At 43.1% G+C, this 13,448-nt stretch overlaps 1 protein-coding gene across 1 annotated transcript; it reads left to right on the forward strand.

The window, feature by feature from the left end:
* Positions 1-2,179: 2,179 nt before the first annotated feature.
* LOC311374827 (uncharacterized protein) lies at positions 2,180-13,439 on the forward strand (the record flags this gene model as incomplete). The annotated part of the gene is made up of 9 exons (XM_084490583.1): positions 2,180-2,285; positions 3,283-3,432; positions 5,372-5,443; positions 7,252-7,302; positions 8,803-8,945; positions 9,753-9,853; positions 9,955-10,112; positions 11,610-11,918; positions 13,158-13,439. Coding segments are annotated over exons 1-9 (1,357 nt in total), but the record flags the coding sequence as incomplete, so codon positions are not given.
* Between the last annotated feature and the right edge of the window lie 9 nt (positions 13,440-13,448).

Consider the following 13,448-nt stretch of genomic DNA (forward strand, 5'->3'; position numbering starts at 1 on the left):
TCAGGTGAGGCTGCTGAGACCAGACACACACACACACACACACACACACACACACACACACACACCACACACCACACACACACACACACAGTCTGCTCCGCCCCCTAGTGGCTACAAGGGGAATAACACGTTTGGTGTGTTCACGTTGAAATTAAAAATAAATTCTTTAGAAAGTATTTATAATTTTTTCCACTTATTTGCATTATAACAAGAGAGGGAGAGAGAGGGAGCGAGAGAGAGACAATCCTAGAAGAGAAAGAGATGAGAGAGAGAGAGAGACCAAGAAGAGAGAGAGAGAGAGAGACAGACCAAGAAGAGAGAGAGAGAGAGAGAGAGAGAGAGAGGCAATTCTAGAAGAGAGAGAGAGAGAGAGAGAGACCAAGAAGAGAGAGAGAGAGAGAGAGAGAGACCAAGAAGAGAGAGAGAGAGAGAGACAGACCAAGAAGAGAGAGAGAGACAGACAGACCAAGAAGAGAGAGAGAGAGAGAGCCGGGATGCAATTAATACTTTAAAATATTCACCAAAAACGATATTAAGCTATATTTAGTCTTACTGATTGCTGTAGTACGTGCCAATGGCAGGCTGCTACTTACTGAAGGTGATCATTTGCAGACACTTTGCATTGTTGTGAAACAGGACCCAATTAATTGTTTCAAGTATAGTTTGATACATTTTTTATTTATATTCATATTTCAAACTATTAATTGCATCCTGTTTCGCTATAGTGCGAAAAATATCAGCCAATAATCACCTGTAGTAAGTAGCAGTAAGTAGCAGTAGGCAACTACTACAGCAATCGGAATGAGAAAATGTATTTTAATTGATTTTTGGTGCATATTTCAAACTATTAATTTCCGATTTGAATTGGAACGCTGTAATATAATATAATACATTTAAATGTTTTGAGATGTCTTCGCGTGAGAGCCTTGAAACTCAATCCAGACCAGTTCAAATCAAAGTGCAAAGAGCAGAAATGACCCATGACCGGTTTAAAGGGCTAGGTTTGTGGTGGAGTGTCGCCATCTAGTGGTTAGAGTGGTCCACTGCTGGGTTACCGTAAGGTGGGAGAGAGAGAGAGAGAGAGAGAGAGACAAGGGGCTGCAGCCCCCCCCTGGTGGCGAGAGGCTGCAAGTGCACTGCAAAGCCATGACGTTTAATATATATATATATATATATATATATATATTATTACACTATTATTAAACTATTATGTAATTTACAGAACCAACATATTTTACTATTAAACGTCACAAGGCTGCACATGCATTGCAAAGCCATGACGTTTAAAAAAATAAAAATAAAAATATATATTATTACACCATTATACTATTATTTAATTGACCTGTTGCTTGTTGATAACGCCCCCTAATCAGTCGTTCTGCTCTAAAGGTTCACAACCTGCCGTAGGTCTGATGCAGGTCGGCTGTGATCACATCTCATTCTGAACGACAGCCTGTAACATCACTCACCAGGCGTATAGCGGTATGTCAATTAACCACGTTTATTCTACTTCGTTTAAGAATGCTTGATTCTGATTGGCTGGGAGGAGGAGGGCGTTAACCCGGCAGGTTGCCCCGCTGACTGAGTACAGCGTCATCAATAAAAGATAAAAGATATTATAAACATGAATGATCGAGGTTCAACATAAAACTGGTTTGTTTGGATGGGAATTCTGTATGTTAGAAGTAATCAAAGTAAAACAACATGACATATCCTTGTAGTCTTTACATGTGTAACCCTGAGCTGCTGTCTATGATGACGTTAGCGGATCACAGAAGTGATACGCATCAGAGTTAACATCAACTACTGGAACAACCCACGCTGCTTTAAGACCACAGTAACACACTGCAGTTCCCATAGTGTGCCGAGTTAAGTTGTATAAATATAAATATAAATCTGTAATGGACTGCTAGACATGTCCACTACGCTATCTGCTATATTATACCTCTATATGTTGTATCTTTATATTAAATGAGAAATAATCTTGTGTGTGTGTGTTTGCGTGCGTCAGTGAGTCTGTGTGTCAAATGAAGACATCTGATAAGAGTGGAAGAAAAACATTTCCTGATACTGATGGTATCAGATTGCAAGCTGATGATTGGTCAGAATTCAAACCTGTGACGTGGTTTCTCCAGCTGAAATAGTGGAGCTGAATCCTGAGAGCAGAAGCAGTGAGAGCTGTCAGAGAGGAACCATGGACACCATCGCTGAACCGGACCCTGGACTCTCTGAGGAACCTGAGGACACGTCTTTGGACCAGAGGGAGACCAGGAAGAGAAGATTTGGTAGGTGTCCTTTTTAGAGGATTCAAAATAACTAATCCAGTAAACAATATGTTTTCATCTGCATGCATTTTAGATTCACGTTTAGCAAACGTTTTAATTCAGAGTGACCGACCTGATGAACCAGCGACCGTAGAGACAGATTTATTCTCCTAAATAACGGCATGTGTGTGTTCTAGGCAAGACCCTTTTTTTTTGTTACCTTACTTGACTTACGCCCGTGAGTTACGGACTATTGATAGGCATCTCAAGTAGTTGTGTGTTTCATGATATATGTTTGTTATATACGTGGAACAGAGTGCAGAGTAACTTTAGGGAGCCGAACACAAGTTTAGTTTTTTCATTACTTATTATGAATGGTAGTGCAACGTGACATTAGAGTGACAATGGTTTATTTCATCAACAATTTTGTGTTTTAATAATGGCTACTCATTTAACTGAAGTGATATCAGGTGTACTTATGGATTTAACACAATTATATCAAGTTTGTCATTAATATGAACATATCTCAAACTATCCCACAATACATATCCTCATATTTTCTGTGTGTGCCGTTGTGAAAGACCCTGGTGACACGCAGGCCACATGTGTGTACGTATGTATTTCTGTGTGTATTACTCTATAACTATGCGTGTGTATATATCAATAATGAGGGAATAATAACGTATACGTATGTATGCTAGAGACCAGTACTTGTTGTGCTTAAGTGTGTTCTAAACTCAACAGTACCAGTCATCACTTACTGAGCTGTTCTCAGTAGAGGTCTTCAGGTGTTTCTTAAAGACGGGGGGGATTCTGCAGACCGTAGGGAGACTGTCTGGACTGTGAATGATGGCCACGCAGTATGAATATATGTATGAACATACTCTGTGTGTCCGTGTGTGTGCGCTTGAGTGCATCAGTGAGTCTGTGTGTCAAATAAAGACATCAGATAATTGTTGAAGAAAAACGTTTCGCAACACGTAATTGAGAATTAAAACACGTCATGTGGTTTTTCCAGCTGATGGAGCAAAGATGGAGGCTAAGTTCAGAAGCAGTGGAAGCCATGAGAGAGTAACCATGGTCACCATCTCTGAACCGGACCCTGGACCCTCTGAGGAACCTGAGGACACGTCTTTTGACCGGAGGGAGACCAGGAAGAGAAGATTTGGTAGTTGCCCTTTTTAGAGGATTCAAAATAACTAATCCAGTAAATAATATGTTTTCATCTGCATGCATTTTAGATTTACGTTTAGCAAACGTTCTACTTCAGAGTGACCGACCTGATGAACCAGCGACCGTAGAGACAGATTTATTCTCCTAAATAACGTTCATGATATATGTTCGTTATATACGTGGAACAGAGTGCAGAGTAACTTTAGGGAGCCAAACACAAGTTTAGTTTTTTCATTACTTATTATGAATGGTAGTGCAACGTGACATTAGAGTGACAATGGTTTATTTCATCAATTGTGTGTTTTAATAATGGCTACTCATTTAACTGAAGTGATATCAGGTGTACTGTCTGGACTGTGAATGATGGCCACGCAGTGTGAATATATATATGAACATACTCTGTGTGTCCGTGTGTGTGCGCTTGAGTGCATCAGTGAGTCTGTGTGTCAAATGAAGAAAAACATTTCGCAACATGTAATTGAGAATTAAAACATGTGATGTGTTTTTTCCAGCTGATGGAGCAAAGATGGAGGCTAGGTTCAGAAGCAGTGGAAGCCATCAGAGAGTAACCATGGTCACCATCTCTGAACTGGACCCTGGACCCTCTGAGGAACCTGAGGAACCCGAGGACACGTCTTTGGACCGGGAGGAGACCAGGAAGAGAAGATTTGGTAGGTGCCCCTTTTTAGAGAATTTAAAATAAATAATCCAGTCCAAATAAATGATCCAAAATAATATCTGTTTTCCTCCACATACATTTAAAGGTCCCATGGCATGAAATTTTCACTTTATGAGGTTTTCTAACATTAATATGAGTTCCCCTAGCCTCCCCAGTAGCTAAAAATTGCGTTAGGTGTAAAACGAGCACTAGGTATCTTGCTCCGCCTTTGAAAAAATGAAAGCTCAAACGCGCTGATTTGGGATCTGGCCCCATATGTCGTCATATGGGGCCAGGTTACCTCCCCTTTCTCTGCTTGGCCCGCACAGAGAATTTGGCCCACCAATGAGACAATGAGCTAGGACCGTGCGAGTGCCACGTGTGTGTGAATACACACACTGTAACGCAAGTGTTCATTGTTATTTGGATAACCGTTCTGGTGTTGGTGTTATGGCGCCTAACACGCAACACAATAACGCAAGCTTGCATAAAGCTCCCATTTGGTGAGACTAGACTGCGTCGGGTTCTCTGAGGTCTCTGGTATTTCCACAACGAGATTCGTAGTGGGGGTTATCTCGGCCATGGTTGAGAAGGAATTGGGGGCCGCGACATGGAGGAGAAAGGGATTGTTGCCCAGGATTGTCCACCGGAGCCCCGCTGCCCGCTGAACGCTGCCCGTTGCCGGCGGGCAGCAGGGCTCCGGCGGGAGACAACCCCGGGCAACAATGGCGGGCAACAATCCCTTTCTCCTCCATTTCGCGGTTCAGTCTGTACTTAATATTGACGTGAAAGTGGAAGAACCAGAGGCGTCTGAGAACCCCACGCAGTCGTCCGGAGGCGCAAACAGCTTTTGACCATGATAATATATATTATATAGATATCTACAGTATATATAATATGATATTAATTACATATAGAGCTCCAGGACTCCCGCCGGAGCACCCGGAGTGTTCAGTGTTCCACTGTAAACACTAGTGCATGGTACCGTGGCCACAAGCTGCTCAGGGCCACACCCCCACCCTCCACCTTGACCCGCCTCTAAAAACGGCACATTTGTGGAGAGCTCATTGTGGGACTGGCTCGTAGTGGCTGTAATTCTGCACTAAGGCTGAATTTCTTGAACGTCTTCAAATACTGGAGGGGCCCACTAACACCTATATATAAGCATCCATAAAGTAGCATGCCATGGGATCTTTAAGATTTATGTTTCGAATTTTTTTTTTGCCAAAGTGACCGTGTTTGTGTGTGTGTGTGTGTGTGTCCTACTCCTGAACAGCTCTATGGTTGCACATCGCTGTCATTGTGAGCATCGGACTGCTGATTATTCTCCTCATCTCCCTGTGCTTCAGTGAGTCTGAATCATATCATCCTGATATATAATCGTACTACTATATATTAGCAGGCCTGTTGGACAAGTTACTCCGGCACACTTGGTCAACGCCAGTGTTGGGAACGTTACTTTAAAAAAGTAATTAGTTATAGTTACTCAGTACTTGTTCCAAAAAGAGCTTACTGAGTTAGTAACTGAATTACTTTATAATAAAAGTTACTAGTTACCAGGGAAAATAACTATTAAAACTGTAACTGTACAAAAAAAAGCATTTAACGTTCAGTAACTATAACAACGTTGTAACGACGGAAACAGTAATTAGTTAGATTACCCCGTTACTGAAAAAATAACGGTGTTACCTAACGCCGTTCTTTTAAACAGCGTTATTACAAACATTGGTCAACGTGCATGTGCCAAGCAGCCTGCAGTTCACACACACACACACTGCACACACACACACACACACACGCACAAACATGAACACACACGCCCATACACACACTGCACACAGGCGGACGCAGACGTTGCAAGACAACGGCAAGATGGATAACAGCCCCGCCGTTGACACACTCTTCCAGCTGAGACCTTATGTCTATTATAGACTACACTTTTTTATTCTACTTCGTTTAAGAATGCTTGATTCTGATTGGCTGGGAGGGGGGGATTAACCCGGCAGGTTGCCCGCTTACTTGTCGGTTGTACTTGCTGCTGACTGAGCACAGCGTCATCAATTAGTAGATCAATAGATCAATACATCGCTTATATTTTTTTTCTATCACAGAAATATCAAACATGAGGTCCATTGTTTAAAAAAGTTTCTAAAATGTGTCGGAAATCTATCGGAGGGTCAGTCGATACATAGTCTCGCAAGCAAGACACAATGTAGCAACTACGTTATTAAACTAGTGATCAGATGCAGCCTTGTGTGGTTGCTATAGAAACTAATTAGCTACAGCTGAGCTAACGTTATTCACCGTAGTTCTAAAGGGGACTACTTTTTGAGGGAGATGAACTCAAAGTATACATTTAATAAGCATGCAATATGAATAAGAAAAAGCATCATTATTAAAGTATTTGAATTGTTTTATTATGTTGGCAAGCAAGAAGTAGAATAAACGGGATATTCACCTCAAGGCAGGGCAAGAAACAGTTTGATAGGCTCGTGGAAGGTTACTGCTTACCACGTCCACGAGCCGGGCATATCATGTTTATTGCCCTGCCTCTCAGTGATTATCCCTTACTTGCTAAACTTTATTTATTTAAAAATATTACTCGCCTCTTTGAGCATCCCGCTCAAAGAGCGATATCAATATGTCAATCACATTGACATCCCAAAAAAAGAAGTGAAGAGACAATTTCACACGTCGACAACGCAACGGCAGATTATTTTATCATGTCAATAACACAGTATGGTGAATTATGTCTATACATCTTTTTATATATATATATTTTTTATATATTTTTTAAACACAACTTTCAGCTGTTATTATTGTTATTATTATTTCCAACTAACCAATAGTAGTTGCCATGCATTTTTAAAATGTCAATGCACTTTGAGCTCTGAATAACAGTAAAAGATATTGAATAATTGATTTGCATGTATATTATATATATATTTCTATTATATTGTGTATATAATAGCAACGATAATGATATTGATAATTATAGTTATTGATATTTTAATTAGTATTAATATTAATAATATCATGTTTTCTTTCAGGGGGGATGGACTTTGTGTTTGGTTGGCTGTGGGTCCTGTGACGTTTAGAGACGATGTCGTTCTGTTTTAGAGCTCATTCCTTCTGTACTCCTCTGTCCTGTCCTAGACAAACCGTCACCTTGGAAGGAGGGGAGAGAGCGCTTACTGGATGAACTCGGTGAGGGTTTTATCCAAGTTATTAAATCAATCGCATTATTAAAAAAAAATTCTTTTGTGATTTATGTTTGAACATCCCCTCTTCCTTATAACCACATTTTATATTGTCAGGCTAACAGAGCATAGACGGTGTTAAACTACCACCAAATAAAATAAATAAAAGATGTCCCCCTTCTGGCAGCACAGTGGTACTGCAGTTGTTGTTAGTCTCCTCCTCCAGCAGGGGGAGCAGTAGCTCCAGTAGAGGAGCAAGTCTTTGCTATGCGCTCCATTAACCTGGCTTTACAATTCTAACTCACTTCCACAAAGGTCAGGTTTCTTTTGTCGTCTATCAAGGTCATGCTTCTATTGTGGTTTGTTAAGGAAATGTTTCTATTGTGGTCTACTGAGGTCAGGTCTCAGGGTTGTGTGTCAGTAATGAAGACAGTAAGATAAGCAGTACTGTGTTTGTTAAAGGTCCCATGGCATGAAAATTTCACTTTATGAGGTTTTCTAACATTAAGTTGAGTTACCCTAACCTCCCTATGGTCCCCCAGTAGCTAAAAGTTGCATTAGGTTTAAACTGAGAAGTAGGTATCTTATTCCGTCTTTGAAAAAAGGATTGCTGAAACGCTTCGATTTGGCTTCCGGCCCCATATGTCGTCATATGGGGCCAGGTTACCTCCCCTTTCTCTGCTTGGCCCGCCCAGAGAATTTGGCCCGCCAATGAGACAATTGAGCTAGGACCGTGCGAGCGCCACATGTGTGTGTGTGAATATACACACTGTAACGCAAGTGTTTGTCTTTGTTATTTGGATAACCGTTCTGCTGTTGGTGTTATGGTGCATAACACACAACACAATAACGCAAGCTTGCATAAAGCTCCCATTTGGTGAAAAGACTAGACTGTGTCGGGTTGGTTGAGAAGGAATTGGGAACCGCGACACGGAGGAGTAAAGGATAGTTGCCCAGGATTGTCCGTCGGAGCCCTGCTGTAGTGGGCAGTGGGGCTGGGCGGGCAGCCCCGGGGGTGGGCAGCGTTCAGCGGGCAGCGGGGCTCAGACGGACCGCAGTAGCGGGCAGTGGGGCTGGGCGGGCAGCGGGGCTCCGGCGGGAGACAACCCCGGGCAACGGGCAGCGGGGCTCCGTCGCGGTTCCCAATTCCTTCTCAACCAACCCGGCGCAGACAACTCTGGGCAACAATCGCGGGCAACAATCCCTTTCTCCTCCATTTCGCGGTTCAGTCTGTACTTAATATTGACGTGGAAGTGGAAGAACCAGAGGCGTCTGAAAACCCGACGCAGTCGTTTGAGATTCATAATATCATCCGGAGGCGCAAACAGCTTTTGCTTTTTGCTGAGCTCATTGTGGGACTGGCTCATAGTGGCTGTAATTCTGCACCAAGGCTGAATTTCTTGAACGTCATCAAGTACTGTATTAGGGGCCCACTAACACCTATATTAAAGCATCCATAAAATAGCATGCCATGGGATCTTTAAGGATTTTCTTTTACATTCAACAGATGAATTCACACTTAAGGGCTGGATGTTATACGGTCAGAGTTTCTACCTCATGTCTACCACTAAGAAGAGCTGGAAGGCCAGTAGAGAAATCTGTCTGCAGAGAAACGCAGACCTGGTGGTTATCAACAGCAGAGAAGAAGAGGTGTGTGTGTGTGTGTGTGTGTGTGTGTGTGTGTGTGTGTGTGTGTGTGTGTGTGTGTGTTGTGGCAACCCGGCTCGGGGAGTGAACCGCTTTACTCCAATCAGCACACAATTGTCTTAGGTGTTAAGCCACTTCCTCTGTGTGTCCGTTGCTGCCCCTAGTGTAAATGTTTGTAACTTTGTTAAATGTGCTCAGTACTGCCCTCTGAGGTTATGTGAGAGTATTACTGCTTAATTTGTCAAATGTGTTCAGTGCTGCCCTCTGGCGATTGTGAGGGGAAATTACCTCTAAACTATGCTCGGTGCTACTGGATGTGGCTATGTGAGAGTATTACAGTAAAAATGTATCACTAGGGAATATTACAATTAAAATATGTCACAGCCACAAAGGCACCTTTAATCAAACATAAAGTATCATTCTTATAAGAACAAAAAGGATAATAGGGTGGACTCCACAACCTGGTTCCACGGGGCGGCGGCGGCACCACCACAGCCACAACGGCTGGACTCTCCTTGCACCCAGGCCAAGACAGCCCTGAATGCACCTTGGAGCAGCAGGCTCTTTAAGGTCTGCTCTCCCCTGGCCCGCAGGTGCTCTGCATCACGTTGATTGTCAGAGCTGGGTTGCCACTGTGTGTGTGTGTGTGTGTGTGTGTGTGTGTGTGTGTGACATATTGTGAGTGATGGAGTGAGAGAGAGAGACATTGTGTGAGTGTGAGTGAGTGTGAGAAAGAGAGAGAGAGAGAGATTGCATGTGTGTGTTCAGCTGTGTTGTCGTGACAACAGATGCTGTTACCTTTGGAAACAGGAGTTTGTCAACAGATTGATAGGCCCTTCCTGGATTGGACTGAGCAATAGAGACACAAAGGGGACCATCGAGTGGGTGGATGGTACCCCCATGACCTCAAGGTAAGGCTGATGACTCTGTTCGGCAGCATCTCTTCTCTGAGAGTGACAGAGTGACCTCACCTCAACACTGGGCTCCACTGTCTCCTCCTCGTGGTTCTCAGTTGGAGACGCGCTAAACCAGGCGATGACAGCGGAGCAGAAGTCTGTGTCGTAGCAGGGGAGGGTGGCTGGTCCAAACAAGCGTGTGACAGACTGCACCACTGGATCTGTGAGAAGGCCGTGGACCTGGATCATCTGGAGGCTGAGCTGGACAAAGAGGGTCCGTAGACTTTGTTTGTGTTCATGAGTGGAGAACGGTTCCTCCTTTCTGTTCTCTGTGCCGTAGAGGGTCTTAAGGGTCGGCACAAAAATCAGCAGAGAGGCAAAAATGACGTGGTGATATTTTTATTTTTTATATCACCAGGCATAGGCAGTCTTCAATCCCAAAAATAAAGGAAAATGGCAAAAAGCAAAATACTAGAACAAATACAAGAAGTAAAGGCTAGGCTATAATTCAGCCAAACAAAAGTCCTTTGCAAATAATGGCAGACATCATACCATACGCAACTGATGGACTAGGACAACACGTCATAGTTTCGGTCCCACTCATCCTTCTCGCCCAACTGTCACGCATCACTTATATACGTTGGCCAGACCCACCCCAAATTGGTACATACCAACATACTGAACACACACGGGGGTGTTTACCCAACAACCTATAAATATACGTCAAACAGTGATGAAAAGGTACCTATAACAAATATCTCTTCATCAAACCTTACAGTGAACATTCATGCATGGACACATGCCACTACATACAAAGTAAAAGTCAAAATAAACATCATTGATTTGCCGGAGACGCGACTGCTCCGTTTGCGCACACCCGCGACCATATAGCTGTCCGCGGGCGGGAGCGCGCTTCCTAGGAGAGAGCAGCTGATACAGCGTGATAAGTTTATACTTCTAAACAGTGAATAAGTAAACACATTGCAGCGATCACAATCTCCTAAGCGGATATTACACAACGGCCATACGGCTTTAGCTTGGGTTAATGTTTTAGCGCTAGTGTAATATGGACGTGTGAGGACGCGCCAACAACCGCGGCGTCACAGTCTACTAAGGTCAGGTTCCTATTGTGGTCTACTAAGGCCATGTTTCTATTGTGGTCTACTAAGGCCATGTTTCTATTGTGGTCTACTAAGGCCATGTTTCTATTGTGGTCTACTAAGGTCAGGTTTATATTGTTGTCTACTAAGGTCAGGTTTATATTGTGGTCTACTAATGCCATGTTTCTATTGTGGTCTACTAAGGTCATGTTTCTATTGTGGTCTACTAAGGCCATGTTTCTATTGTTGTCTACTAAGGTCATGTTTCTATTGTTGTCTACTAAGGTCAGGTTTATATTGTGGTCTACTAATGCCATGTTTCTATTGTGGTCTACTAAGGTCATGTTTCTATTGTGGTCTACTAAGGTCATGTTTCTATTGTGGTCTACTAATGCCATGTTTCTATTGTGGTCTACTAAGGTCATGTTTCTATTGTGGTCTACTAAGGTCATGTTTCTATTGTGGTCTACTAATGCCATGTTTCTATTGTGGTCTACTAAGGCCTTGTAGGTACTGCTGTGATATTCAATCATGTAGGAAAAGGCAGGTGAGAATACTGGGTGTGAATCTCCTGAGTCGCCCTCTAGTGGACAGGTATTAAGAGAGAGTGAAGGGAGTGTCTGATGGTGCATCTCTAGAAACGTTCACTCCTCTCCTCCTGGTTTCCTCAGGTTCAGTGATGCCCACGGAGGAGGAGGTGGCCCCCAGCATCACAAAGTTCCACTCCTCTACCCTGCGATTGCCCGTGGGCCAAACGGCCCGCTTCACCTGCGATGCCGGCGGCACGCCGGAGCCCACCGTCGAGTGGCTCCACAACGGCAGGCCCCTGGAGAGGGATGGCACAGACGACCAATCGGAGGCCTGGGTGGAGAGGGGGTTCCTCTTCATCAGCGGGGTGAGGTTTGGCGTGAACACGGTCGCCTGCATGGCGAGCAACAGCGCTGGCACGGCCAATCACACCGCTGAGCTGCTTGTCTTTGGTAAGATCTGGATCCAAGAAGAGATGCTTGTTGTTGATGTATTCATAACATTGTTGTTGATGTATTCATAACGTTGTTGTTTATGTATTCACAACATTGTTATTGATGTATTTATAACATTAATGTTGATATATTCATAACATTGTTGTTGAGGTGTGTGTATATATATATTTATAAATGTATGTGTGTGTATATTTATGTGTGTGTGTGTGTGTGTCTATATGTTTATATGTGTACTTTTTTTATAGTCACTTCCCCACATCCCCTGCTTTACCCAAAATGTAGCGAACCCAAAACCGTGATATGAACCGAACCGTGAATTCTGTGAACCGTTCCCTAGTTTTAGTGGATGTCATGACGTGAAAGAGGTGTTTTTAAGTCCATTGATGTTAAGTTTCTACTGGAAGCAGACAACCAGCCATGTATGTTGTCTAATTTAACCTTGCCTCAAACCACAGACTCCTCTTTAACCATAGAACTGACATACATGTACATACATACAGTATGCATATGTACACATACGTATACATATGTACACGTAAAAATACATAAACATACAAATACATATACATACTCATACATAGATCACATTCACGTCAATGCTAACTTCAGAGCTAACGCTAGCATCAACGCTAACTGCAGAGCTTATGGCAATGCTAACTGTAACGCTAATGCTAACGTCAATGCTAACTTCAGCACTAACGCTAATATCAGTGCTAACGTCAACACTAGCGTCACCTCTAACGTCAGCGCTAACGTCCATTATTGTAGTCCACTATTGTAGTACATTGTTGTAGTCCATGAGAGAGAGAGAGCGACTAACAAAGACCACACTACCCTCCACCACGTGACTTAAACCAGACTCCTCCAGAGTGGTGTGATGTCCACTGATTGCTCAACGAACAACAGCTGAGTCAGAAGGCTAGAGCGAGACCAACTGAAAACGAATCCGGAATGAAACTAAAACTGTGATTCTGAAAAAAGTATAAATGATATTGAAATTCTGTTCAAATATTATTGAAGATACAAATGTGTAGATTTGTTTAATTGTTTGAACGATGGTAAACGGTAATGATGGTCATTTTGACCAAGTTATGATGTCTTAAGTGGTTGAAGAGGATGAAGCATCAATCAGCGTTTTTTGAATTTTTCCAATGGAAATGAATGGGGGAATTTTGGGCGAATAACCTGGAATATCTCAGGAATTATGAATAATATCATGTCTTGTTCTCCCGTCAGATGTCTGTGAACTCACACTGGACCCAAACACAGCCTACAGACGACTCTCTCTGTCTGAGGACAACAGAAAGGTGATGCGGGTCAGAGAGGACCAGTTGTATCCGGATCACCCAGAGAGATTTGACTACTGGCCCCAGGTGTTGTGTAGAGAGGCTCTGACTGGCCGCTGTTACTGGGAGGTAGAGTGGAAAGGAGATGTTTATATAGGAGTGACATACAGAGGAATCACAAGGAGTGGACGGGGTGATGACAGCCTGCTTGGAAGGAACAACAAGTCCTGGAGTCTTTTTT

Source organism: Micromesistius poutassou, assembly GCF_964030765.1.
Source record: "Micromesistius poutassou genome assembly, contig: SCAFFOLD_5942, whole genome shotgun sequence".
NCBI classification, from domain to species: Eukaryota; Metazoa; Chordata; class Actinopteri; order Gadiformes; family Gadidae; genus Micromesistius; species Micromesistius poutassou.